Source organism: Agelaius tricolor, unplaced genomic scaffold (assembly GCF_023055355.1).
Source record: "Agelaius tricolor isolate 1412-34295 unplaced genomic scaffold, bAgeTri1.0.p SCAF_11, whole genome shotgun sequence".
Lineage (NCBI taxonomy): Eukaryota > Metazoa > Chordata > Aves > Passeriformes > Icteridae > Agelaius > Agelaius tricolor.
The window spans coordinates 505,673-529,601 of NW_027269271.1; the positions used below are offsets into that span (position 1 = coordinate 505,673).

Consider the following 23,929-nt stretch of genomic DNA (forward strand, 5'->3'; position numbering starts at 1 on the left):
TCGTACTGAAGCATGGTTTATTAATCACCTGTACCAAGCACACATCTGCTCAGCAATGGTGCGTGACGGGATACAGCAATTGACATCTAACCCGAAGGGAGGCACGTGGTTACAGGATCCGGCACAGCAGCAGGAAGTGTACTGAACCCTCTGGAAAGAACCTGGCTACAACACCGAGCTCAGGCTACGTTGTTACGAGGCTGAAGACCAGTGAGAATAAAATTAGGAATACAGCTAAGATTGGAGCTGACTTGTGCTTTGGCCAGTGATTTAAACACCAGTTACCCTACAACTAGGGTAGGACTGTGTAGGTCGGTGCTACACTGAGGATTACTGGGGGGAGCAGCACAGACCTGGAAACCCAGAGAGCATCTGAGGGGAAAGCCTCAACACTTGGGCACCTCAAGCAAGCAGTAATCTGGAGATGAGGAAAGCCAGGCCCATCCTAGACACACCACAACAGGCGCCTTGGACTGAATCACCATGCACACTTCAGATACAATCTAGAGTTAAGGAACTCAAAGGTTTTAGCAGGGCTAAAACTTATGCCAAGACACCAACAGGTCACTGAGACACCAGAGTGAGTTTCATCTTGATAGAAAAAGTCTTTGAAGGCAGAGAGTGAGGAGTAACAATGCCTCTAAATCTCCCTGTACCCCACAGCCTGCAGAAAAGTGGACCCAGTGACAGGACAGAGATCAACATTTTCCACTCTTGCCAGGAGGAATATAAAGAAAAGCAGCTTTGGATTTTTTTACCCAGCTCAGTGCTCAAGCCTCATCAATGAACATCTGGAGAAAAATGTCTGGTAGCAGGAGTTTGCATCATGAGGATTCATTTAGCCCCTGTTAAAGAAGCTGCACAAAACCCCAGCCAAACTCTGGTGGAAGAGCTGCCATGCTGCAGGAATACGCTGTAGCTGCTCTCTGAAGATCAATCCTGGCCCAGCTCTATCTCTAATTGACAGAATGCTGACTGAAAAAAAGTCATGCTTGAAAGATGACAGAGCAGCTCACAGTCCTAGACAAATGATGTGAGAACTTTGAACATATTCAAGTTCCATACCCGCATCCCAGCATCTCCCTGTCCCAGTGTTGCTGTACGTGGCAGACTTCACACCCTGCACCCAGGGGAGCTCCCTGTGGCCCCACTGGGCTGGCACTCAGCAGAGCAGGAGCTTTGGGGTATGCTCCTGCCAGCTCAATGCTGCTGCCATGGTGGCATTCAACACATGCATGTCTGGACCAAAGTGCTTTGACCCCTGGCTCAACCCGCAGGGACAGCAGTAATGCAGAGCTGAGGAGGTCAGCCAAGACCCAACCATACTTTAAACACTGCTCTCCACACAGGAAAAACCCTCACCCAGTTACCATTCAATTCCTCCCAGACACTAAAAGGTGCTTCACTCAAAGGACAGTTAAATTAAAAGCAATGAATCACACACCCCAGCTATGCAAAGGCTGCTGAATAGCTATGTACACCAAAGCAGCATCATTCCCAGAAAAATCTGATCAGCAAATCACACCTTAAAACTCATTGTGGGATTTTATTTTTTTTCTTTTCCCTGGCAAGCCCACCATCCCAAAGGCAACAGAAGAATTCAGAGATTGGTCCTTTCTGAGGGAGTTTGGTAAGGGCCACAGTAGACAGCACTATACACCAGCACAGAGAGCAACTCAGACTCATGAAATGCTACAGACATTGGATCTCCTGACACACCACGCACAGGGCAAAAAATCAAGAGGAACTTTTTAAGTGTAGGATTCCATCAAGTCCAGCATCAGCAAGATGCAAACAGTAAACTGCAAGGTAATTCAGGTATTATTCCAAGGAAGGTCAGGGATGGTTCAGGCAGCTGTCGCAAGTATTTTGTCTGAAGAAAAGAATTCAGGAGGGCTTTCCTCCTCACTAAAACTGGGACCAAGACCACAAGCCAGAATACACTGGTGACTCTCTAAACAGGGCTGTTTCACACTGTGCCTATCAGGAGAAGACTGCCCACCCTGGAGGGAGAGGCTCTGCTGGGTGCATGGGTTAGGAAATCCATGGCAAACAGCCTCTGCCTGCCCCATGGCGGCAGCTGACTGAGCAGAGCGTGCTCTGGGGGGAAGTGATGCTGCTCACCACAGTGTCTTCCCCAAAGGCATGTGGCTGTTGTCCCTGACACTGTGAAAGACCTTCTCCTGGCCACTCCAGTCTGATGACTGCTTAAGCCCTTTCTGTACAGGATCTCAGATTGCCTCAAGCCCTTTTTGTAACCTTTGAAGGACTAAAAGTGTCAGTGCTTCTAATCTACAAGTCTTAATGGGTTAATGCAAAACCAAAATGCACAACACAGAAAAGCCAAGCGTGGGACCTACAACGGACAAATATTTGCTCTTATAAGACTCCCAAGGCAGGAGTCCTGCTGTGACACAAAGAATACTGTGTGCTGTAGCACTCCTTTCCAAAAATATCACCAAAAGACACTTACATATCACAGATGATTTGGCATCAGAGCTAGGGAGCATCAGTGCCAGCACAGGGTCTGTGCTAGAAAGATGAATCCACACGGTGGGGTTTTCACATCTACTCAGGCTACAAAGTGCTTACAGGTTGTGTTGGGACTGAGGCTGGCACTGCTCTGACCAGGTCTCCACCATCAGTCCCAGCCCACCCCAGGCATACAAGCAAGCTCAGCTCCCCACAGGCAGCATCACCCACACATCACTGCCCAGCCCAGCATCAGCTGCATGGCTCTGCTCAGTCACAAGGACAGGGCAACCCCACAGGCTCAGCAGATCCAATTTCATTGCCTCTCTCTGCTCTATGTCAGGAGAAGACTCAAAAGTCCTCCTGGTCTGGTTTAGAGAGGATAGTGTTTCTGCTTCTTTATTTATCAACAAAACAAGGAGGCAAGGCTTCCTCCTCCTCCAATACCGGAGAAGAGGATTTAGTTATAGGAAAGCTTAACAAAGAAATCCTCTCCCCGGAGCCAAGCCCAGCGCTAAGGCCAGGACTTTGGTCTCACTTCAAATCAGTGAGAAGCCCTGGCTAGGATCTGCTTGGCTCCCGGGCTGCCCCTGTCCCCACTCCTGCCCCTGGGCAGAGCCACACCCCCTGTAAATGAGCAAGCACAACACACACACAAGCACGCCCAAAGCGGCCCGGCCTCCTCAGCACATCATAAAGCAGCAGTAAAGTTTCAAAGCCCATTCAAGTCCTTTGCACCTCTCCTTCACAGATGACTCGGAAGCAGGGCTAGGAAGCTCTTTTACACATTCAACTGTAAAACACGTGAGGAAGAGGAACAAGACAACTCTCCTGATTGTTGCTACTGCCTACAGCAAGTTTTGGTACAGATACCCTCTCTTATAGGCACTCAGTGGGTAAAACGTAGCCACAACAAACTTGCCATCAAAAATCTTTCCAGTCAGCATTTTTTGGGCAGCTTTGGAATCACCAGCATTTGCATATTCAACAAAGACCTGAAAGAGAGAGAGAAGTAGGACTTCAGTACACCATGCCACTTGCCCCGTCCCACTTCTGCAATGGGGGAAACCATCCCTAAACAAATTTTTCCCCTCCATCCTTGGTTGAGCAGAGAGCACTGAAGCTAAGAGTTGAATCTCTAAACTGGGATTTCATCTCCTGCTCCTCCATTTAGTAAGGCGAGAGAAAGTATGCTGGTGGTCTATACCCTCAACAATTCCTCTCCCAGCCATTGGCTTCTCCTCTTCATTCCTTCCATTCATGCTAAAGCTGATTGGGCACCTCCCAGTTTAGGTAACCTTACATAACCAGGAAGGAACCTGTGCTGTCCCTCAAAACAGCAATTTATTTTTAGCACTGTCATCAGCCAGGAGATTTCCAGGCACTGAGCAGCAGTCCTGCAGCACATGGAGTGTACACAGGAACACACAGGAACACACAGCTTCTTCCCCCCATTCACTTACTTGGCCTTTACCAGGATTCTCCTTTGGAATAAGCAAGGAAACCACTGGTCCGTATTTCTGACACTCCTCCCTTATGTCTTCCAGGATATCTGGGAAAGGAAAGAGCTCGTTGTCTTTCACTTTGCAAACAAACCAGGGTGAACCAAGAAACAAGCAAAGGCAAGATGAATACATCAAGAACACCTGGACAACAAATATTCCTTTCCTCTCAATTTAAAATAAACAAGCACCAGGTGACACAGCAGAAGCTGACACTGATTAATGGCCACGTAATGAGATGGAAGTGTCTGAAGTGAGGCTCAGGAACACAGACCCACAGACAGTGAACCTCTAGCAGCAGGTTCCAGTAGCTAAACCACTGGGCATTTAGGAGTGCCTGCTATGGCACTTGGAGGAGGGGACTAAAGGAGCTGGCACAATCCCTCTTTGTGTGAGCAGAACTGGGCCTTTCAGCTCATGTCCCCAGAGCGCTCTGGTTTGTGCTGCTCATGGGGATCTGACAGCACGCAGAAACACAAATCCCACACCGTGCGGTCACCACCATGCCTGCCATCCACCACGCTTTAGGAACTCCAGTGAGAAATTTTAGTTCTCTGCTGAGATCTTGGCTAAGTTCATTAGCAAATTTTTAAGGATCTCTGCTATTGGGCTTCCGAGTCCTGTACATATCCAGCAGAAGCTCAGAGCCACAAACACATTGTGAATTCGGTGGGCATCTAACCAAAGAAGAAATTTTTTTTTTTTTTTTAATCTGGTATTCTTCAAGAATTCCCTACAAACTCTGCTTTCTCTCTCAATCTCAGTCTATTCTCTGTTGGTGCAGTTGACCCCTTGCAACCAAAGCTCAGCTGGGCAGCTCTGTTTGCTGTTCTTGTGCCTATTAATTGGTCACCTGCTTGCTCTTACATCCCCAGAGCCACAGAACACAAAGTCTGTAAGACAACATTGCTATATGGGAATTGCACCAACCTTCATATTCTTCTTCACACTGCAGAGAAGCATCACTTAGAACATTTAGCAGCCTCAGCACAGGTGTGGGGAGCATCACCAAGTCTTCAATATGGGGAGCTGTTTGACACCCACAGAATTAAAGAAACAAAGTCAATGTCAAAGGGGCAACCAAAGAGGAAGATGACTCAATACACATTGTGATACTCAAGCACTTACTGCTCTCTGCAGTTTTGCTTCTCTCCACTATTAACTGCATTTATAGTCTGAATTCTCCATTTCCACCTTATCTTTACCTGTGCACTGAGAGACTCTTCCAAAGGGTTCAGTTCATTCTGCAATTATTCCGATGCTAGCATCTGAAATTGCTTTTCAAATTAAAGCCAGAATTGTGTCTACTTAGCCCAGTCTCAGAAACTGATGTGACCTCAAGAACTGTGCTAGTTGAACAAGCTACCCCATATATGTATGGAGATATGAGAAGATCAAAGGAATACTCTGCAATTGCCTCTCCTGTCACTGCTCCCAGACAAGCTGAAAGCAGGCTGGCCAGCCTCCCTAATTCCAATCTTCAGCTGTACTAAGGCACAGGCCTCATATCTCCTTAGAATATCTTTTAGTTCTTCCCTGAACACCATATAAACCTCCCTCCCCTCAAAATCCAACTGCAATCCACTGTTTTGAAGACCACCATACTTCCGCTACTTAAACAATGCAATGGGGTAGAATCAGGCATGGCCACAAGGTGTGTGAGCAGTGATCCTTGAAGGACTTCAGAGGAGCAGAAATAAAACCCTCTGGGTGCTGGACATGGGGCACTTGGCTCTAGAAAACAAGCAGCTCCAGGATGGCCTGGAGCAGGGCAGCACAGATGCCACTGTGGGAGAAGGCAACAGCCAAGGAGAAAAGGCTAATGACAAGCTATGAGAGTCACATTCTGAGGATAATCAGCCCTCTAGAAACCCAAAGCCACAGAGACAGTGTCACTTCTGCAGAAAAAAAGCTTGATTTCATGTTCCTGTACGCTAGTGACAGGCCATTAATGAATTTAAGATCTGGGCACCCGACTTGCAGTACTTGGAGAATGGTGATGCGATTATTTGTTTTGGGAGCTACAGCAGCTGAACGAACATAATAGCAGGACCTCACAGCTCTGCCACTTTACAGTAAGAGGGGAGAGAAAGGAAAATGGCTTCATTTCTCCTGTCTGAGCCTTCTGACCATGCCTGCAAAGTGAGCTGTTATTTTCTAGGAAGTACTTTTCCCAGCTAAGCACACAATGCCTGTGAGGAAGTTGACATCTCTGTCAGGCACAGTCAGATGTTGATCTCACAGTGCAGGAAGAGATGCAAGGCAAGCACAGAAGCTGTAAATCTCCTGCCTGTCATGGAAGAGCCCTTAGGAAAAGCTCAGAGTGTGAAAGGTCTTATCAGTACAGATGATGCCCAGACATCTCTCAGGGGCAGCCCTTTGAAGAAAGGTGCTGTCTTCAGATAACCAGGCATGTTCCAGCTCTTAGTGCACCTCTAGGACTATCTGCAACCAAGACACATCAGATGAACTGAAGACTGAAAGAACATTTAAGTGTGACCATGGTCTTATATGCTACTCCTTTTATTTGCAGAATCATAGAATTGTTTAGGTCGGAAAAGACCTTTTAAATGATGAACTCCAACCTGGCATGGCCAAGCTCCCCACTAAACAATGTCCCCAGATGTGCCACATCTACACATCTTTTAATGGGCATAGTGACTCCCCCACTCCTATGGGCAGCCTGTTCCAATGTTTGACAACCCTTTCCCTGAAGACATTTTTCCTAACAACCAATCTAAATCTCCTCCAGGGCAACCTGAGGCTGTTTCTTCTTGTCCTGTTGCTTGCTACTTGGGAGAAAAGACAGACACTAAAGTAAATCTGTCCTTCATTTCATATGAGTTTTTTCAGAGAGGGAGACAAACCAGCCCCTAGAACTAAGACACCTTGTCACTTGTACCCAAGTGACAAATCCATTCCTGGCAATCCTCTGCCCTAGGAGGTGCTTTCTGCCCAGCTCCTCTGCAAATGACAGGTGACACCAACCACACTGACAACACAGGAAAGAACTTGATGAACTGGAAAGTCAAGACTTAGCTGTATATGACAAGGAAAGCTATTCTCAGCTGTCTTTGCTCTAAACAGAAAAGCTGTGTCCAAGTGAAAGGCAATGACAGGTCATTTTCTGACTTGCTGGGAAAGCAGCAGTAAATGCTTCTTTGTGCAGACAAGCATATGTGCAAGTCTGTCAAAGAAAAGAAGCAGCAAAGAGAACCAAGCAAAATGGAAGCTGTTATATGAACTCCAAGCACTAACCACAGAAGCACCTTTCTCAGTACAGTTAGAGCTCTGTGTGTTTAAAACCAGCCCAGAGAGCACTGCCAATACACAATTCCCTCTGCTCTTAAGCAGTACTGGCTGCGAGGTTCAGCCATGGAAGGCAGCTCTGAGTAGAACAGCTCCAGCTTCTGAGACACATGTGAAGTTTGGAAACAGGAATGAGTTTGTTACCTTTGCCTGACATACAGAAATATCAGTATCTGTAAGAAGCAATACTTAATAATCTTGGCTGCAAGGTGCACCAAGGAGCTTAAGAAAAGCAGGGCTAACATTCAAGGGGAAATGCCAGCTCAGCTTGCAGCATTAATTCAGGCTTCAGAAAACCTGGATGTACAGCTCCTTACTCTTGGTGCTCTTGAAAGCAGACAAGCTCTGGAGAATGCTACTCAGTTGCATCTGGAACAGAAAATAGGGAAGGACACAAGCCTAAACAGGGAGGTCTCAGCCCACCTTTGCTGACTGCCTGCAACACAGGTCTTGAGGAAACACCACTATTTTATTAAATCAAAGGGACAGCATTAGATGAAAGTGACAGTGACACCTGTCCATGATCTGCCACACCGGTTACTGCAGGCCAGTCACTGCAGAACCAGGCTGCCACCACAAACCACCTGTGCAGAGGCAGCAGCAGATGCCACCATCAGCCCATGCCCAAGGTGCTCACATTCCTGGTGATTTCTGAACTGGGAAACAGTTGGTGTAAGAAAACCCATCCACTCACCATAAACAGCACTGCACTCTTCAAATGCACCTCAACAGTCAGAATGTTAGGTAAATATCCTGGTTATTTCTGTGCCCTCAGATGAATGCTGCTGCCAATACACTCTTGGAGACAGAGTTTAATCAGAGTCCAGCTAGGAAAAAGTGACAGCTTGTGGGGCTGCAGGAGTAAAGCAGCACTGAGAGCACAGGCAGGCATCACTCTGATCTCCCTCCTGCAGCGCCATGGAGAACTGGCAAGTGCCACAGAGGAGCAGCAACGAGGCCAGGCCAAAAAACAACAGTTAATTGCCCTCTGTGCTGCTTCCAGCACAAGCTGAGAGAGTCCTGAGCAGGGGCCATAGCCACAGCTTACCAAAGGGAATGCTGAAGAATGGGCTGCATAAAGCCTTCTCAGCAGAGGCTCGTTTTCCTTGGTCACAATGAAGCATGCTGTAAGAGAAGACACCTTTATGTTCATGCATGTGATATTCCTGCACTGACACATTCCACTCAGGCTGGAAGCTAGCCTAGAGGAACACCCTATCTTTGGGGTGGTTATGGTACAAGGAGAAGAGTGGGGAGCACATCTTGCAATTTGCAGCTGAAGCACACCAGAAGGATCCCCTGAAAACATTTTGGGTAGATGGAGGAGCAGGCTTTCCTTCCTGATGTCTCTCAGCACCAAATACTGAGAACTGCTCACTTACAAGTCTACAAGGAGCACAGCATGTTCCAGCTCCACATCCTCAGGCCATTCATCCCATACATGCAGTCCCATGAGAGTGATCACACTCCAAGGTGCTCCCACATCTTTTCTCAAATGGGGATCAAAGCAGATAATAACCCAGAGCTTGCCTGAGAATATCCCTAACTTGGCTTTACCAGGGGCTCCTAATGCTATTTGTGCCAAGTTGTGTCTTCCTCTCTCTGTAGCCTCAGAGCACAGTTACAAGACAGTGAAAACAACCCCCTTTGACAGACTTCTCAGGAGAGTTGCAAAAGTGCCTTTGAATCTTGGCAGCAGTGGAGAGCAGCACTTTCTGCCCCCTCCCTCATATTTATGATAACAATCCCCAAAAGCAGCAAAGTCTGCAGTTTTCTCCAAATACAATCTCTCAGCTGCAAGTGCAAAGCACTGAAACAGCAAATGATCAACATCATGACTGACACTCTCTATGTGCTTACTCCCAAATTGTGCCAAAATCGGAGGAACTGAAACATCTCTGCTAAAGCTTGCACTTGTTACCAGCACATGGGAAGAGGGAGGAGGGGAGGGGAGAGGAAAAAAGAAAAGAAAAGAAAAGAAAAGAAAAGAAAAGAAAAGAAAAGAAAAGAAAAGAAAAGAAAAGAAAAGAAAAGAAAAGAAAAGAAAAGAAAAGAAAAGAAAAGAAAAGAAAAGAAAAGAAAAGAAAAGAAAAGAAAAGAAAAGAAAAGAAAAGAAAAGAAAAGAAAAGAAAAGAAAAGAAAAGAAAAGAAAAGAGGAAAAGGAAAAAGTGTTAGGTGTGGGCTCTAAGTTGCTAAGAGCAAGGCTTGACTTTACAGAGCACATCTTTAAGCAACAGTTATCAAATATGCTACAGTACCTTTTGATAAGGTCTCTGAGGTGATAAGCTGGAATGGCTGAATTAACCACCCCCTCACTGGCAAATATGCGATCAATGATGACAGAACTGTTTGTCTGAAAAGAAAAAGAAACAGTGATTAGGGAGGTAAAAACCAGACTGTGCAAAGCTTCCAATATCCCATCATTTTCCAGAGTGGATGCAGAGGGCTGTGGTTCTCTGGGGTTTTGTGAGAGATCCCCAATGCCCAAGCCTCACATGTTAAGCTAGCAGGCTCACATCAAATCAACTTTTTCCCATTTGCCAGCAAAAGCTGGAAATGTCCATATGCAAGAAACTTTTCTGTTGCTGTGGAGATTCTGATGCTGAAAGGATACTCCTTCTGGGAAGAGGAGCACAAAAAGTTATTTCACACAGAACAGAGGACAGTCAGGTTCCAGGCTCACAATACAGAGCTTTCCTCTTGTTTTCTCAGGATACAGAGTTACAAGAAGACCCCCAAATTACAGCTAACATTAAACTAAACCCAGCAAATAATTCCTCTGCCACTGTGCTGCTGAACTAGCTGACAGTCATCAGGCATTGGTTTTGTTCTTCCTCCTATGCCACAACTACGGGCAGCACAGCTTGCCTACCAAATCTAGGCAAGACAGGCTCCAAAGAGAGACTCCTGGAACACCCCTATTTCAGTAACCTGAACACAAGTAGCATTCAGACAAGGCAGTCCCACAGGGCAGGTGGGTCTTTAAGGCTCAGGAATCTTAATTCTCAAGACAATAGGATTAGACAAACATCCTGGAAACACTACCTAGTTGCCAGGTGCTACCTCACAAATCCAGATTATGAACAAGAGGCAGAAGGATTCATTTGGTGCAAGCAAGAACTGTCTCACCTTCCATTCCTGAGATTGGACTGTATGTTTCAGTTTCATTCCTGAGAACATTTCCAGTAAAACGATTCCCAGGCTCCACAGATCCACAGCAGAGGTACACTCTGTCTCACTCTGGAGCCCTGCCTGTGCCAGGCAGTTCTGCAGTTCTGCCTCTGGAGCCCGATACCCGTCTGTTTGAATATATTTCACATCCTACAGGAGACAAAACACAGGGAAAAAGTTGATTTTCCACACTCAGGTTCTCCACTCTAACCTTAAATCAGTTCTGATATTCTTCCAAAGGGGTCTTCAAAATACTATTGCTAAATTGACAGAAAGCACTGTAGAGCCAGTTGTGCAAGGCAGGCAGTTCAGCTCCCTATACTGCTGTGCTGAGGGAAAACCAGGACTGTCTGGAAGAAAAACATCTCCCAGCAAAACAGCACTAACATCTGACCTCTGAAACACAGCATTGCTGGGAGGAAGGGGCTGGATGTTCCTGTGGACTGGCCCTTTAACCTCTCCTACATGCAGATGATGCTATAAAATTTGGAATAAGGGTTGAACACCCACAATATGCTCCCACATCGGCTGCCTGAGAGCACAGACAGTCCTGTCTGAGCAGTGAGCACCAGGAGCTGCTGCCATTGTTCAAGTGCTGATGCTCTCTGGAAGCAAGCAGCTAAAATGCTCAGAGAAGGAAATCATCAATGGCACTTCCCATGCACCTCTTCCATCTCCCCTTGAAGCCTCAAGTGCTGCACAATCAGTACCTGCCCAGCTGCCGTGGCTGGCACAGTGAGAGGAAATGCCCACACTGGAGCTGCCTGCTCCAAAGAAATGAGGGAATTATAGAATCACAGAGGTACTGGCTGAGGGGCTGCTCTGAAGGCTCTAGTCCAGTCTCCTGCTAACAGGCAATACCTGGTCAGTCAGCTGTGGCTTTGTCCAGCCAAGTCTTCTAAGTGTCCAAAGACAAACTGCATGCTGGATCTTTTTAACATGTTGGGGCTCATTTTAGACACACTGATGCAACACAAGGAATGACAGAAGAATATGCAAGCCTACTTCCTCCTGGATAAGGCATAGGATTAGGAATTTTTACCATGAGAATATATTCAGAACAAGATTATGTGGTTCTCTGACTGAAAATAAAGTTTACAGAAGACATCTTCCAGCATCAGAGCTCAAAAGTGGTTTATGATCTTAAAAATTATCCACAAACTGCTCATCCTTGTCCCTCCTCCTATCAGTAGGGAGCAGAACCTCCAGCATGGCAAGAGCAGCAACTTGGCAGGCCCCCAAACAACATTTAGAGATAGAGAAAACACTGTGATCAATGGCACCAGCAAAAAGAGAGAGAGGGAATTTCACTCCTACCACCTAAAGCATTTTGAGAGCTGTAAAGGTTGAAACTTTGCTCTGTGTACAACCATTCCCTGCTAAACAGCAATAGCAGGAAATTTTGTGTAAGGATAAGCTTGGCAGAGCTGTCACAAATAAAAGTAGCATGGTCTTTGACTCAGATAAGGAAATTATGCATGCAGGCTGCGGCCCAAGGCAGGGGTGGGGACAGGACTCTGGTACCTGGTGCACATTCAAAGCAAGGTCAGAAGGTTCACACATACAACCAGTGTGGTTTTGAGAAAGGGCAAAGGAAACTGAGCCCAAAGAAAGTAGACTGGAAGAAACCAAGGAAGCAAATAAAACACCCCATCAAATATTATGAGGCAATTCACACAGCAAGCAGCAAAACACAGACCTGAATGAAATAAAAATACCTGCATTAGACACAGGACACCAGGAGTGTGTATTTTGCTGATAGACAGCAACAGATTAGCACTGGAAACTCAGCCAAGAATGTGGGAGAACTGAAGACAACACGGGGGAGTTAAGAAGTCCAAACATTAAAAACAACTCCTGCACCAAAGAATTCAGAGATAGGTCACCCACACAACCCCCTGATATTCACAATCAGTGGGCTGTGCTGTCAATACCAGGTAAACCAGTAAAAAAGTATATCAATTTAAAACTGCTAAGTGGGTAAAAGTGCATGGAATAGGGACAAACCAGGACACTGTAGGAAGGCACAGAAAAAATTACCATCTATCACCCAGTGATTAAAGGCAAGTGTGCTGCAAGGTTACCTGATGGAAAAGCTTTACTGAGACTCCTCACAGGCTGCTACTGAGAGAGGGAGGAGTGAAAGGAAGATCTATCAAGCCAACAGCAGAACCTCCTGAGGCTCCTTGCTTCCATCAGAAGCCATGGAAGAGAGTAAAATGGGCAAGGACAAACAACTCATAGCACCAAAACAGAAGTGACAGCAAGGAGACAGAGCAGGAGACCAGCAAATGGGACAAAGAGTACAACAGACACTGCCCACCCAGGACCAGACCATGGACTTTTGATACGTGTGGGAAAGAAACATCCAGACTTCCTGAGGAAGGGAGGCTGTTCAAGATAGTGTGAAAGTAAAGGCAAGCACAAGGACACTGCCAGAGATAACACACTTGGTTAGGGAGGCTGATGGCAAAGCCTGGATTACTACAACACATGGTAAAGGATGACAAAAGGGAATTCTACATTTCTGGGTGCTCTCACTCATCTGACCACATAAAAATGAGCAAACTTTCCAGGAAGCTGAGACACCACTTTTCTCAGTGCATCATTAACACTGGAATTTGTAGCACAAAGGCTAAGACATCAACAGAAACCAGAGACATGCAAGCAGAATGGAAACACAGCTTCAGTCTCTGGGGCAGACATAACTTCAGCCTTTCCAGTTAACCCTCAGCACCAGCTCAGCTCCTACTCTGATCAGGTCACTTGGAAAACATCACAGAGCCACACAACTCAACACAGAGCCATCTTGCCTCAAGAGTAGCACATTCCAAACCTGATTCCCCTCTTTGAAGCTAAGTCCAAAGTCAATGAGCTTAAAGCACTCCTCCTCTGCACTCCACAGGATGTTGCGTGGCTTGAGGTCTGCGTGCACATAGCCTTTGTGGTGCAGGAAAGCCAGGGCTTCCAGGACATCTCGGGCGCAGTGCTGGATCATCCACATGGAGCAGCCCTGGTTGCTGGAGTGCAGCAGCAGCTCGGACACGCTGATGTCCAGCAGCTCCAGGAGCAGACAGCGAGACGGGCCATTGGCAGAGTAGTGGTTGGTGAACACGCCATAGAGTGTCACTACAACGAGACACGGGGACAGGCATGGGTAACGAGCACCAGCCAGCACCTCCCACTGCTCCACACGACAACAGCTGCAGCAGGCAGCTCAGATGTTTTGTAACGGGTGATGTTCAGAGAGATGGAGAACCAGGGAGGAAGAAGCTAGGGAAAAGCAGCCATTTCACCCCTACGAGCTTCAGAGGACAAGCTGGTCTCACAACACTCCCCAGGCTCTGCTAAAGTGACAGGGCTGAGTGCTCCTGCTCAGAAGGACAGTCTCTGGGACATGGATAAGCATATCCCAGTGGGCAAACTGGACACAGTGCCACTCTTTAGAGACCTGTCAATCTCACCCAGTGACAGACAAACTTTGCAGAGTGGGAACCCATGTGCTGTCTGGGTGCCCAGGCATTAAAAAGCATTTCATGCCAACAAAAAATATCAGTGGTGGGTGAACTTTGGCACTTCCAGCAATCACCTCTGACACACAGCTTCCTCCCTTCCCAGGCCCATTCCCACCCAGGGAAGCAGCCCTGGAGCTGTAGCACATGGGAACACACGGTCCCACAGCTGGCCCGCAGGGACCCCAGTCCTTGCTGGGGCTCTGGCACCCTGCCCAAAGGAGGGCTCCAGGGTGCCCCGCCTGCAGGGACCGCCTCTGCCCATCTCTCCTGCCCACCCTGGAGATGTCACTGCAGAGCCCCCACCCAGGGAAGGGGTGGGGTACCCAGGACCACCCACTGCAGGGAAGCTGCTTTGGAGTGTCCAGGCGAGGGTCTCTAGAATCTGCCCACCCAGGGGTGCCAATCCGAGGGGCATATTGACCTGGGAATGCGTCTGGGGGCGAGGCTGCCTGTATTCCCAAAGCAGTCGGGAGTTCCCTTCCCTGGCTGCGAGGGCGGTCTGGAGACACCAGTTTGGCAGGGGGAGCCTGCCCTGGGGGTGCTCTAGGGACAGAGGGTGCCCGAGCAGGGGTGATCGGGGGAGTGGGGCAGGGGTGCGGGGGTGCCGTTACCGATGTTGCGGTGCCCGCGGAGCTGCTCGAGCGCGGCGCGCTCCTTGCGGAACCCGTACTCGGCGCAGTCGGCGGCGGGCGGGCGGGCGCCGGGGCGGCGAGCGGGCCCGGGCCGCGGCCCCGGGGGCGGCACGAACTCCTTGACGGCGCCGGGGGGGGCCCGGGGATCCCCGCAGCAGCGCACCCGGTACACCGAGGCAGAGGAGCCGCTGCCCAGCGGCGCCTGCACCTCCCAGAGCCGGCCCAGCGCCTCCAGCAGCGGCGGCGCCGCGCCCCACGCGCACCCCGACATGGCGCCGTCCCGCTTCACATCGCCGTCCCGCCGCGGCCCCGCCGCTGTCCCGGCACCGGCCCCAGCCCCTGCCCCTGCCGCCGCTGCGCTCCGGCCGCCATGACACCGGAAACGGGGCGGCACGGCGGCGGCACCGCCCTCGGTGGGGCGGGGCCCTCGGCCCGGGAGCGAGCGGATCCCCCGGTACTCCCGGGCCCGGTGTCCTCTGCCCCGGTACGGGCGGAGTCCAGCGCCCTCAGCACTGCTGGGGGTCCTCAGCCCAGAGACCAGCCAGGGCTTCCGCTGGGATCGCGTCTCCCCAGTACCCCCGAGGTCCGGTCCCCTCAGCCCGGGCTCCAGTACCCTCAACAGCCTCGGAGTTCCGTCCCCTCAGCCCAGGCACCGGCGGGCTCCCATTACCGCAGCACCCCCGGGATCCGGTCCCCTGTGCCCGAGCCCAGCCATCACCCGGTGGTGCCAAGCGCAGCAAGGCAGCCACGTTCTCCATCCCAGTCTGGACACCACCAAATTCCCCTTCCGCCCCCTGGCTCCCCACCAGGATGGCGCCAGCGTCGTGCAGGGTGTCCTCTCCCATCAAGGGAATGCCACACATCACTAGGTACAAAAGACAAAAAAATTTATTGTGCAATCTGCATCTCTTGTCCCAAACCACACACACGCACCCTGACAACATAAATAGAGGGACTGGACTCTCACCGGCTGTGAGTGACAACCCTCAAGGGGAAGGTTCCCTTGGGATCACAGCGATTGAAGATACTGGTTCTTCAGAGAGAGAGGCTACAAGTCTTGGTTTCCATCAACACCTACACTGCAGTGCAGACCTGGGCAGCACACACACACCCCTGTACCTGAGGGTGGAGGTGGCCATGCACAGTGTGATCACATTGTCAGGGTGAGTGACACCTCAGCACTGAACATGGGTTCTGTGCAACTCTGCGTCCCTTCACTCTTGAGCAGGGCTTTTCCAGAGCAGAGAGCTGCAGGGCCCCGGTGCCACTGTGGCATCCCCACACCAACGGCAAGGACATGGTGGCTGCTCCCAGGGCAAGGGGATCCATGCTCACAGCTTCCTTCTTTCAGTGGGATAGCATGGCTTTGGGTGGTGGAAGACATTTCTTCAGCCCAACCACCCTGTATGGCCCAGAAGGAACCATGAGCAGGCCCATCCATGAGCTCCTGGGTTCCTCCAACCCAACCTGGGGCTTTGGAGCTTTGCCTCTGAAAACCACCTTTGTGGTGAGGATGTACATAAAAGCTCTAAGCAAAAAGTTCCATCTCACAGCTGCTGCCTTGCATTGACAGAGATGTCCCCAGGCTGGCTAATCCCTCCTGTAATCCATGGCAAAACACTCATACAGTAGTATCCCAATATATCAGAGGACCTCCCAGTATAACAGAGGACCACGTGGCTTTGTGTGTCCCAGTCTTGCAGAGACCACTGTACCAGGAAATAAAGGGGAGCAGTGACACTGACTCACACGGAGAGGGCTGCCTGCCTGGACAGCTCTGTCCATGGTGGCTGGGACGAGACCAGGAAACAAGAAGGAGGTGGAAGGGAGTTTCACAGAGAGCTCAGCTCCCTGCCAGAGCCCACTGGCCAGCAGCTGTGCAGCCCAGGTGCCCAGCCCTACACCCTGCCAGAGCCCAGGACTACTGCATCTGGGGCTCCAGTGCAAGGAGATGGCACTCAGCAGAGTAACACCACGAGGTCAGCACCTGCAGAAGGCCCTGGACACATCTGCTGTCCTGGTTCATTGGCACAAGGGCTGGGTGAGCCTGCTGGTACCCCAGGACGGGGTATCTCAGCAAGCACATGGTGTAAGCTGGGAAATCCTCTGGACCAAGGCAGCCAGTGCAGACACGGGGAAGCGTGTGGTGCTTGTGGGATGCTCACAGGATGCTCACTCCAGCAGAGCCAATGGGGTTTGGGGCAGGCTGGCACTTCTACCCTCACGCACCCCCTTGGTTCCCAGTTCAGCAAGGCTCCTGGCTGCAGACAGGGTGGCAGTGACACTGTGGCAGGACAGGAGCTTGGCACTGACTAGGGTGAATAGGGGGCCAGAATGGGGCTGCAGAAGCCATGGCAGGACAGGCTGTGCCCCTCCTGGGAATTTGGGGAGAAACAGGTTGTCATGGCTCCCCAGAGCCCACACTGAACAGCAAATGGCTCATTCCACTCCAAGACTTGCCCCTTTCCAAACTAATCACCCCAAAAAAGGCAAGTGGCAGTGAGAGACAAGTCTGGGAGAGGCAGCCCCCATATCACCCTTGTCACAGCTACCCACTGCTACTCAAAGGACAGTAGGTCGGGATGGGCCCCCTCCACCTCCCAGCCAGAGGCACGTGGCTCTGGCCGCCCTGTGCTCCCTGGTGGCTCGTGCTCTAGCCCCTGTCTCCGTGAGGGCTTCTCTGTGCTGGCTGACATCTCAGTGGCCCTCTCACCCACTTGCCACTGGTTCTCCTGGCTGCCCTTATGGATGAGGTCGGGCACGGGTAGGGCACTGGTAGGCTGGTCCCCGCTGGGCTCTAGGGCACCTGTCACACTGAGGACACCAGGGCATGCTGGAGGAGACGGGTCCCCCATCCCCGGCTGCTCCTCTGTGGGCTCAGGGTGAGCTGGGGGTGGTTCGGGAGGCTCCTCGGTGCCACCCCTCGTGCTGGTCCCCTCCGGCTGCGGAGCAATGAGCATGTCCTGGGGGGTCTTCAGGGCACGCGGTGTCCGCTTCTTGGTGATGGGGGGCGGGGGCTCCAGCCGGGGAAAGGCCTCCAGTCCCACAGCCCTGCAAGCACAGAGGGACAGCTGCATACAGCCCCATGCCCGGCCCCTCCAGCCTGTCCCAATGGCGCTGGCACGGGGTGCACGCTGCGGGGCACTCACCCGTGCTCAGCGGCCGGCTGTCCCGTGCCCAGCACGGCGCCCGCGCTGGCGTTCACCTCCATGGCTCCCACGGCAGGCAGGCCGGCCGGCTCCCTGCGGCGCAGGAGGTCATTCACCTTGGCGCCCACGGCCTTGCCCAGGTTGCGGAGGTGCTGGCTGCCAGCGGGCCGGCAGGGCTGGGGCAGGGTGCCCGCCGCGGCAGGGACGTGCTGTGCCCGTGGCGCGGGTGCCGTGCCAGCGCTGGCGTTCTCAAACATGCTCTGGTCCACTGGAGGGGGTAAGGGAACAGAGAGGATGTGAGTCAGGCTGGAGGGGGATCCCAGCAGGGCCGGCCCAGCAGCACCGCAGGAACACAGTTTTGGGGGACTGGGAGGATGGTCCTACAGCCCTGCAGAGGCTGTGGGCAGCCAGGCGATGCCAGGGCTGCACAGGGCAGTACATGCACAGGGGACCAGTGTGGGGCAAGAGAGGGCAGGAGTGAGCCAAGGGCCCCACAGTGGCACTGCCAACACACAGAGAGCTTCTCTTACCTGACACCAAGCGACTTGGGAAGCAGGTTGTGGAAAAAGAGAGAGCGAGAAAGCATTTACCAGGGGAATGGCAAGGGACGAGGCCTCTCCCTTCCACACTGCCAGGTGAGGCGTGCTGCCAACCCCCTGCTCAGATATGTCATGCTACCTGAAGAGATGGGACTCACATGGGGGTGAGTCCCTTGTCAGCCCCACCCTGATAAAGCCACAGAGTCTTCTCTTGGGACACCCATGGCATGGGCTCTGCACTGGGCTCCCTCAGCTCAGCCCAGGCTGGGTCTCTGTGGTGGGTGGCAGCAGGTGCTTGCAGAGGAAAGGGCTCTGCAATCAAACCCCACCTCTGAGCTACACTGGATTTCTCCACCATGTCTTCCCAGCAAGAGTTCTTGAAGCTGTGGGGGCTGCCCCCAGGAATGTCAGCTCAAACCCCCATGGCTGCCTCTATGTCAGAGTGGGTCTGTGTGACGGCTCCAGCTAGTTCCTGGGTGAGCCTGGTGCTGTTCTGGGGCCTTGCTGCCCATCAGCATCCTCTGCCCAACTCTACCTCTGCATCCGGGGGCACATACTGAGACACAGACAACCACCTCCACATCCCATGGCACAGGCAGAGAGGAAGGGTTCCCAGCACTGCTTCAACCTTGTGGTAGGCTGGACTCTTACAGGGACTCCCAACTCACTGCAGGCCCTTTCCTCTGCATTCTGTGGCTCCACAGTCCTGCTGAACAGCGAGCTCCCCACCTGCACCTGCAGCATCTACCAGCCTTGGGGTTCATCCTACAGCTATCCATCTGCACCAAGAGAGCCACCCAGCAGTGCGTGGGCGGCTTCTCCTCCAGCCTGCTTTCAGAAGTGTGAGCAGCTTTCAGAAGTGTAAGCAGCCTGACAACTTCTTGAAGAGCTCTCTTCTGGCTCCTCAGATGACTTCCAGCCCCTGAGAGGGACAGGCTGGCCAGCAGCAGAGCCAGCATTATGGTCCAGGACAAACTCACTGCTTCTAAGTGCCAGCTTGCTCCAGCGTGGCTACCAGTGCATGTTGTGCTGCCCCACCTTCCCCACACCACGGCTGCTCAAGACCCAGATCCAGCACAGCTCCCAGGAGGGCTACACCTTCGAGGGATTCTACTGCAGGCCCGAGGTCCTGGGGGAGCAGGAGGTCAAGGCACAGGAGGCTGCAGCCCCCGGGGTGTCCCTGCAGCCCCAGCAGCCAGGCGGCTGCCACGGGAGGGCACTGCTCCATCACTCCTGCCAGCAGCACATTGAGCTGTTTCAGGAGCAGTCAGCTCCTGCCAGTGAGCTGCTTTTGTCTACACAACACTTCTGCCATCCTTTAAGAGAGGCTCTTCCCTATTTTTCCTTCTCCAGCTGCCAAAAATTTCCCGAGCCCCTGGAAGTGCCGATTAGCATCTCTGCATCTCTGTGGGGAGTTCTGCAGATGCCAGGAAGTCCCTGGAACCCTCCAGCTGTTGGATCAGCCCTGAGACAAGCCCATGCTGTGCAGTGGCTGAAGGGCAAGACTGAAACACCTCTATTCCCAGCAACATTCTGGGTATCTTGCTCTCGTGGGCATCCTGTGGCTAGCACCACAAGCAGGGGTCCCACAGGAGAGGAAGCTTAGGTTGGAGGGGGTCTCTGCAAGGCCAGAGGATGCCACTGCTGGTGCTGGCACCCAGCATGGAGAGGGAAGGAAGTACAGAAAGAGAGAATCAGTGAGAAGAAAGAGACAACAGAAAGCCTTGAGAAATAGAAAGATTTATTTAGCAAAAGCCAGTTGACTAATGACAACACCCAAGGGTTAAGTGCACTTACATTGACAGATTGGCTTCCCAGATAGATTCAACAGTTAGTAATATGACAGTTGTAGGAAAAGAAAGGACAAAAAATATAGCTATAAAACCCCTGTCAAGGTCCATAACAAAAGTGAGAGGCTAGAGAAGAGTCTTGGAGGCAGCACTGACTTAGGAGGGGTCATTTACATGTGTACATGCATGGTGCAGCATGAGGCTGGCAGGATCCCACCTGGCCCCAGCAGCACCCCCTCGGCCTGTGGGGCACCTGCCCCTGTCCCCTGTGGGCAGAGTGTGGGGCAGCAGCCTGAGGCCACATCTGGTCCTGACAGCCCCTCACAGGACACAGCCTGAGCTCTGTGTGTGCAGCAGGGATGGACTGCAGCAGGGGCTCAGGAGATGGCTCCTCCAACCTGCTTCCTGAGGCAACCCAGCCTGGAAGAGACCTCTGGCCAGTTATTGCTCCTCTTGGGCTCTCCCTTCACCTGCCCCGTGTGTACAGCTGAGCTCCTGCTGTTCTTTCCCCTGAACGATCTCTCTGCCCACATGGAAATCCCTGTCCAAGCTCAAGCATCCCTACCCTGTAAGTACCATGCCTTGTGCATGCTGTCATGCTCCCTTCTTCCTCCCAGCTGGACCAACCTCACACCCTTGCTTTCACCTTCAACTGCTGCGAGCTGGCAGTGGCACGTCAGGTCCCTGGCAGAGGGGCTGGCACACAGCTGTGCCCACAGCCACGTGGCACAGGGCATAGGGAGGCAGTGGTGCCTAGAGGACAGGAGCACCATGTACCAAACAGCGCCCTCTCCCACTCTGCCTGCTCTGTGGCTGCTGCAGAGCTCCCCTGGACACCAGGGCACTGCTGGGGACACTGAAACATGTCCTTCTCTCCTTCCCACTAGACCCTCTAGCAGCTCTGTGGCTGCTGCAGAGCTCCCCTGGACACCAGGGCACTGCTGGGGACACTGAAACATGTCCTTTTCTCCTTCCCACTAGACCCTCTAGCACCTTAAGTCCACCCAGTCCTGTCGTGTGGTAGAGGATGCATAGCACAGCTTGTGCTGACCCCAGGGCTCTCATCCACACACTCCTCAGCAGCTCTCAGTCCCAAGGGGACCAGGGCAGAGAGAAGTGATGGACTTTCCTCAGCAGCCAGGCTAAGCCCTGGAGGAGAGCAAGAGGTGGTGTCAGCCAGGGGTTAGTTGCAGGCAGATTGAGCAGAGACAGAACTGGCAAAGGTGAGAGCAGCAAGGAAGCAACAAAGCAAAGCAGAAGCAGGATAGGAGGGAGGATGGGGAGGAAGACAACTGTGCCAAATCCCCACCTCATCGAGTGCTTCCACATGAAGCAGGGTGGACATCAGTACTTTGGTTCATACCCCTTCCAATCTTGGCCTCTTAGAGGCTCAGCACCAGACAGGTGATAAAAGTGTTTGCAGAAAAGGAACAAGCTCTGGGTCCCTTGGAGGCCCCCACAGATGGCTTTCAGCCATAAGTGTCTTGAGGGCTGGTGGGGGACCCCTGAGATCCTGGATTCAGTTTTCCAGAGGGTGCAAACCAGAGGTGTGATGAAGCACCCTTGCAGACACCAGCAGTTCACTCCCCATTGAGGGCTGGAAGTGTGCTCATCCCTGAAGATGCCAATGCCAGCACTGCAGATCCCAGCCTTGGTCTGGGGCAAAACAACTGCTTGGAAATGGGAGGGTTTGTCTCTAAAGCAAAGCAGGCAGTTTGTGGTGATTGGAAGTGCTTGAAAATGTGACTTGAGAGCATGAAAAAGGCTTTGAAACCTGGCAGCTGCACCAAGGAGCCAAAGGATTAGATGATGAGGGGGAGGACACTCCACAGCTTGATGCTGCATGCCCTGGCTCCCTGCTCCACACTGCGCTGTGCCTTCCTCTCTGGTCCACAGCCTGGCAGAGGAGCAGGCTCTGCCTGCACGCCCTCCACCTGCCTTGGCATAGATAAACCATGTCCTGAAAGAACCACGTCCCCCTGCCAACCACTACCTGCACCTGGCCAGCCTGTGCAACCTCATCTCACCTCTTCAAATCCTTTCCAGGCTCATCCCCACTGCCCCTCAATGCTCACTTCTCACTCACAGACCCACTCTGACAGTGCACCATCACCAACCCCCATTTAGCATGGCGCTGTACTTGTCCCCCACCCTGCCCACCATGCAGAGAGCCAGACCAGCTGCTCTGTCCTTGCTTACCATCTTGGAGCTGCCCCCTCAGTCCCTCTTGTCCCCGCTCACTGCCCTAGACTGCTCTCCCATTTCCCCAGTAAAAGCCCTCCTCTGCTTTACTGCTTCCCCAGCAGCAGCAGAGGCTAATCCAGTAGAAGTCCCTTACCTCTGCCTGACCTTGACAGTTTGAAGGGAGATGGGGCCGGGGGGGAGCACAAGGAGCTGTCAGCTCTGTCTGCTGCAGCTCAGCACACAAGCCCACACGTGCCGGAGCACAGCATGCCCTGGGCACGGCTCCATCCTCACCTCCAGACACTCCTGACTGGGCGCTGGAATCCTCCTGCTCCCTCCTCTGGCCCCCCTCCCTCTGGGCTGTGCCATCCCTGCCAGGGCCATGGGGCTGCGGCCAGGGTCCTTCCCAGCTCCAGCAGGCCCTGGCTGCCCTGCACCACCTCCTGCTGACCCCTACACCGCAATCTCGTCCTCCAGGCTATCGCCCAGATCCTGCCTGGGCTGGACGTGGAGCAGGCGCGGTGGTTCCTCCTGGGACCAGGAGTCGCGCTCCTCGCTCTCGTCCGTGTTGGACTCGTACTCGGAGGCGATGCCCGACTCGCGGAACTTGATGAGCTCCAGGCTGCCCAGGGCTGGCTCCGGGGCGGGCGGCCCCGAGTCCGGCAGAAAGCGGTAGCACTCCAGCTTCACCAGACAGTCATTCCTACCTATGGGGCTGCCCATGGTGCTGGGGAAGGCCGAGCTGGGGCCCAGCGACGGTGGGTGGGTGTCCTCGGGCTGCGGGGTGGTCGGGTCGCAGAGGACGGGGAGGGCGTTGGAGCGGAAGGTGATCTCCAGCAGACTGTCCTGGGAGCCTGCTGCAAGAGAAGGGCACGGCTAAGAGGCCCAGCTGGCCACCACAGCTGGCTGCACACTGGTCAGAGGAGGACAGTCTGGGGTCATTTGAGTATCAACCTCTCCACTCCTGCTGTTTTGAGGGGTTTATTTAGTGTCACTAATGCCAGGAGCTGCTGCTGGCCAACGAAGGGCCAGTTCTCCAGGACAAGAAGTTAACTATCTTCCAGCCCAGATCCTGCAGAGAGCTGATGGCCACATCTCTTGGAGATGGAAGGTCAAATAGGGGCTCTTGGGCAGGTATGGAGCTGGCCTGGAGCATGCAGCCACTGGGGAAAGCGAACATACAGCTGATGGAGGTAGGTGACTACCTGTCCATACAGCCCTTCCCAAGCCCCTTCCCATGCTGCATGCATGCACACACACAAGCCAGGCCAGAACGGCACAAGTATCCCTCTGAATAAAATAACTGGAAATGCACACAGAACCCCAAGAAAAACACCTGCATGCATGTCCCCCACCGGCCTGGCTAGCTGCGAGGGGAGAGGAATGGGCGGCAGCGCTTACTGGTCGTGTTCCCCGCCAGCTTCAGCTCCAGCTCCTGCACCTGTTTGACCAGGAGTGAGATGTGCTGCAGCAAGTCCTTGTTCTGGAGCAGGAGCTGGTGCACACGAGCCTGGGCCTCCAGCCGTGCCGCTGCTTCTGCTGCCAGCTGGTCCTTCAGCAGGTGGACCTGGACAGGATACAGCAGGTGAGCACAGGCAGATGCTGCTCGAGGGTTGAGGGCTTCAACTTTGGCCATTCCTGCCCATCTCCCAGGGCTCACCAGCAT

At 52.6% G+C, this 23,929-nt stretch overlaps 2 protein-coding genes across 9 annotated transcripts in view; both read right to left on the reverse strand.

The window, feature by feature from the left end:
• On the reverse strand, positions 1-15,003 carry UHMK1 (U2AF homology motif kinase 1). Its single transcript, XM_071435691.1, has 8 exons — positions 14,581-15,003; positions 13,291-13,583; positions 10,413-10,604; positions 9,542-9,636; positions 8,332-8,408; positions 4,905-5,003; positions 3,936-4,024; positions 1-3,467 (listed from the first exon to the last, which is right to left on the reverse strand). The coding sequence occupies exons 1-8, from the start codon at positions 14,870-14,872 to the stop codon at positions 3,321-3,323; spliced, it is 1,284 nt and encodes a 427-aa protein (XP_071291792.1). The 5' UTR covers positions 14,873-15,003; the 3' UTR covers positions 1-3,320.
• Positions 15,004-15,471: 468 nt separating this feature from the next.
• The window catches only part of NOS1AP (nitric oxide synthase 1 adaptor protein), a 43,675-nt gene continuing 35,217 nt past the window's right edge, over positions 15,472-23,929 (reverse strand). For 4 of the 8 annotated variants that reach the window (XM_071435695.1, XM_071435693.1, XM_071435696.1 and 1 more), the window contains exons 9-12: positions 23,665-23,830; positions 22,971-23,120; positions 17,751-18,018; positions 15,472-17,652 (exon numbers count right to left, since the gene is read on the reverse strand). In XM_071435695.1, the coding sequence (XP_071291796.1) occupies positions 17,160-17,652; positions 17,751-18,018; positions 22,971-23,120; positions 23,665-23,830 (1,077 nt within the window). In that variant the 3' untranslated portion in view covers positions 15,472-17,159. The other 4 variants (XM_071435698.1, XM_071435699.1, XM_071435694.1 and 1 more) reach the window with 3 other exon arrangements.

Excerpts from the sequence above, each read along its gene's own strand:
- UHMK1 (XM_071435691.1), bottom strand. The coding sequence starts at position 14,872 with ATGTCGGGGTGCGCGTGGGGCGCGGCGCCGCCGCTGCTGGAGGCGCTG. Across the intron at positions 5,004-8,331 it reads ATTCTTCAGCATTCCCTTTG|CTCCCCATATTGAAGACTTG; the intron begins GTAAGCTGTGGC and ends GGTGTCAAACAG. Across the intron at positions 4,025-4,904 it reads GTGTGAAGAAGAATATGAAG|ATATCCTGGAAGACATAAGG; the intron begins GTTGGTGCAATT and ends TTCCTTTCCCAG.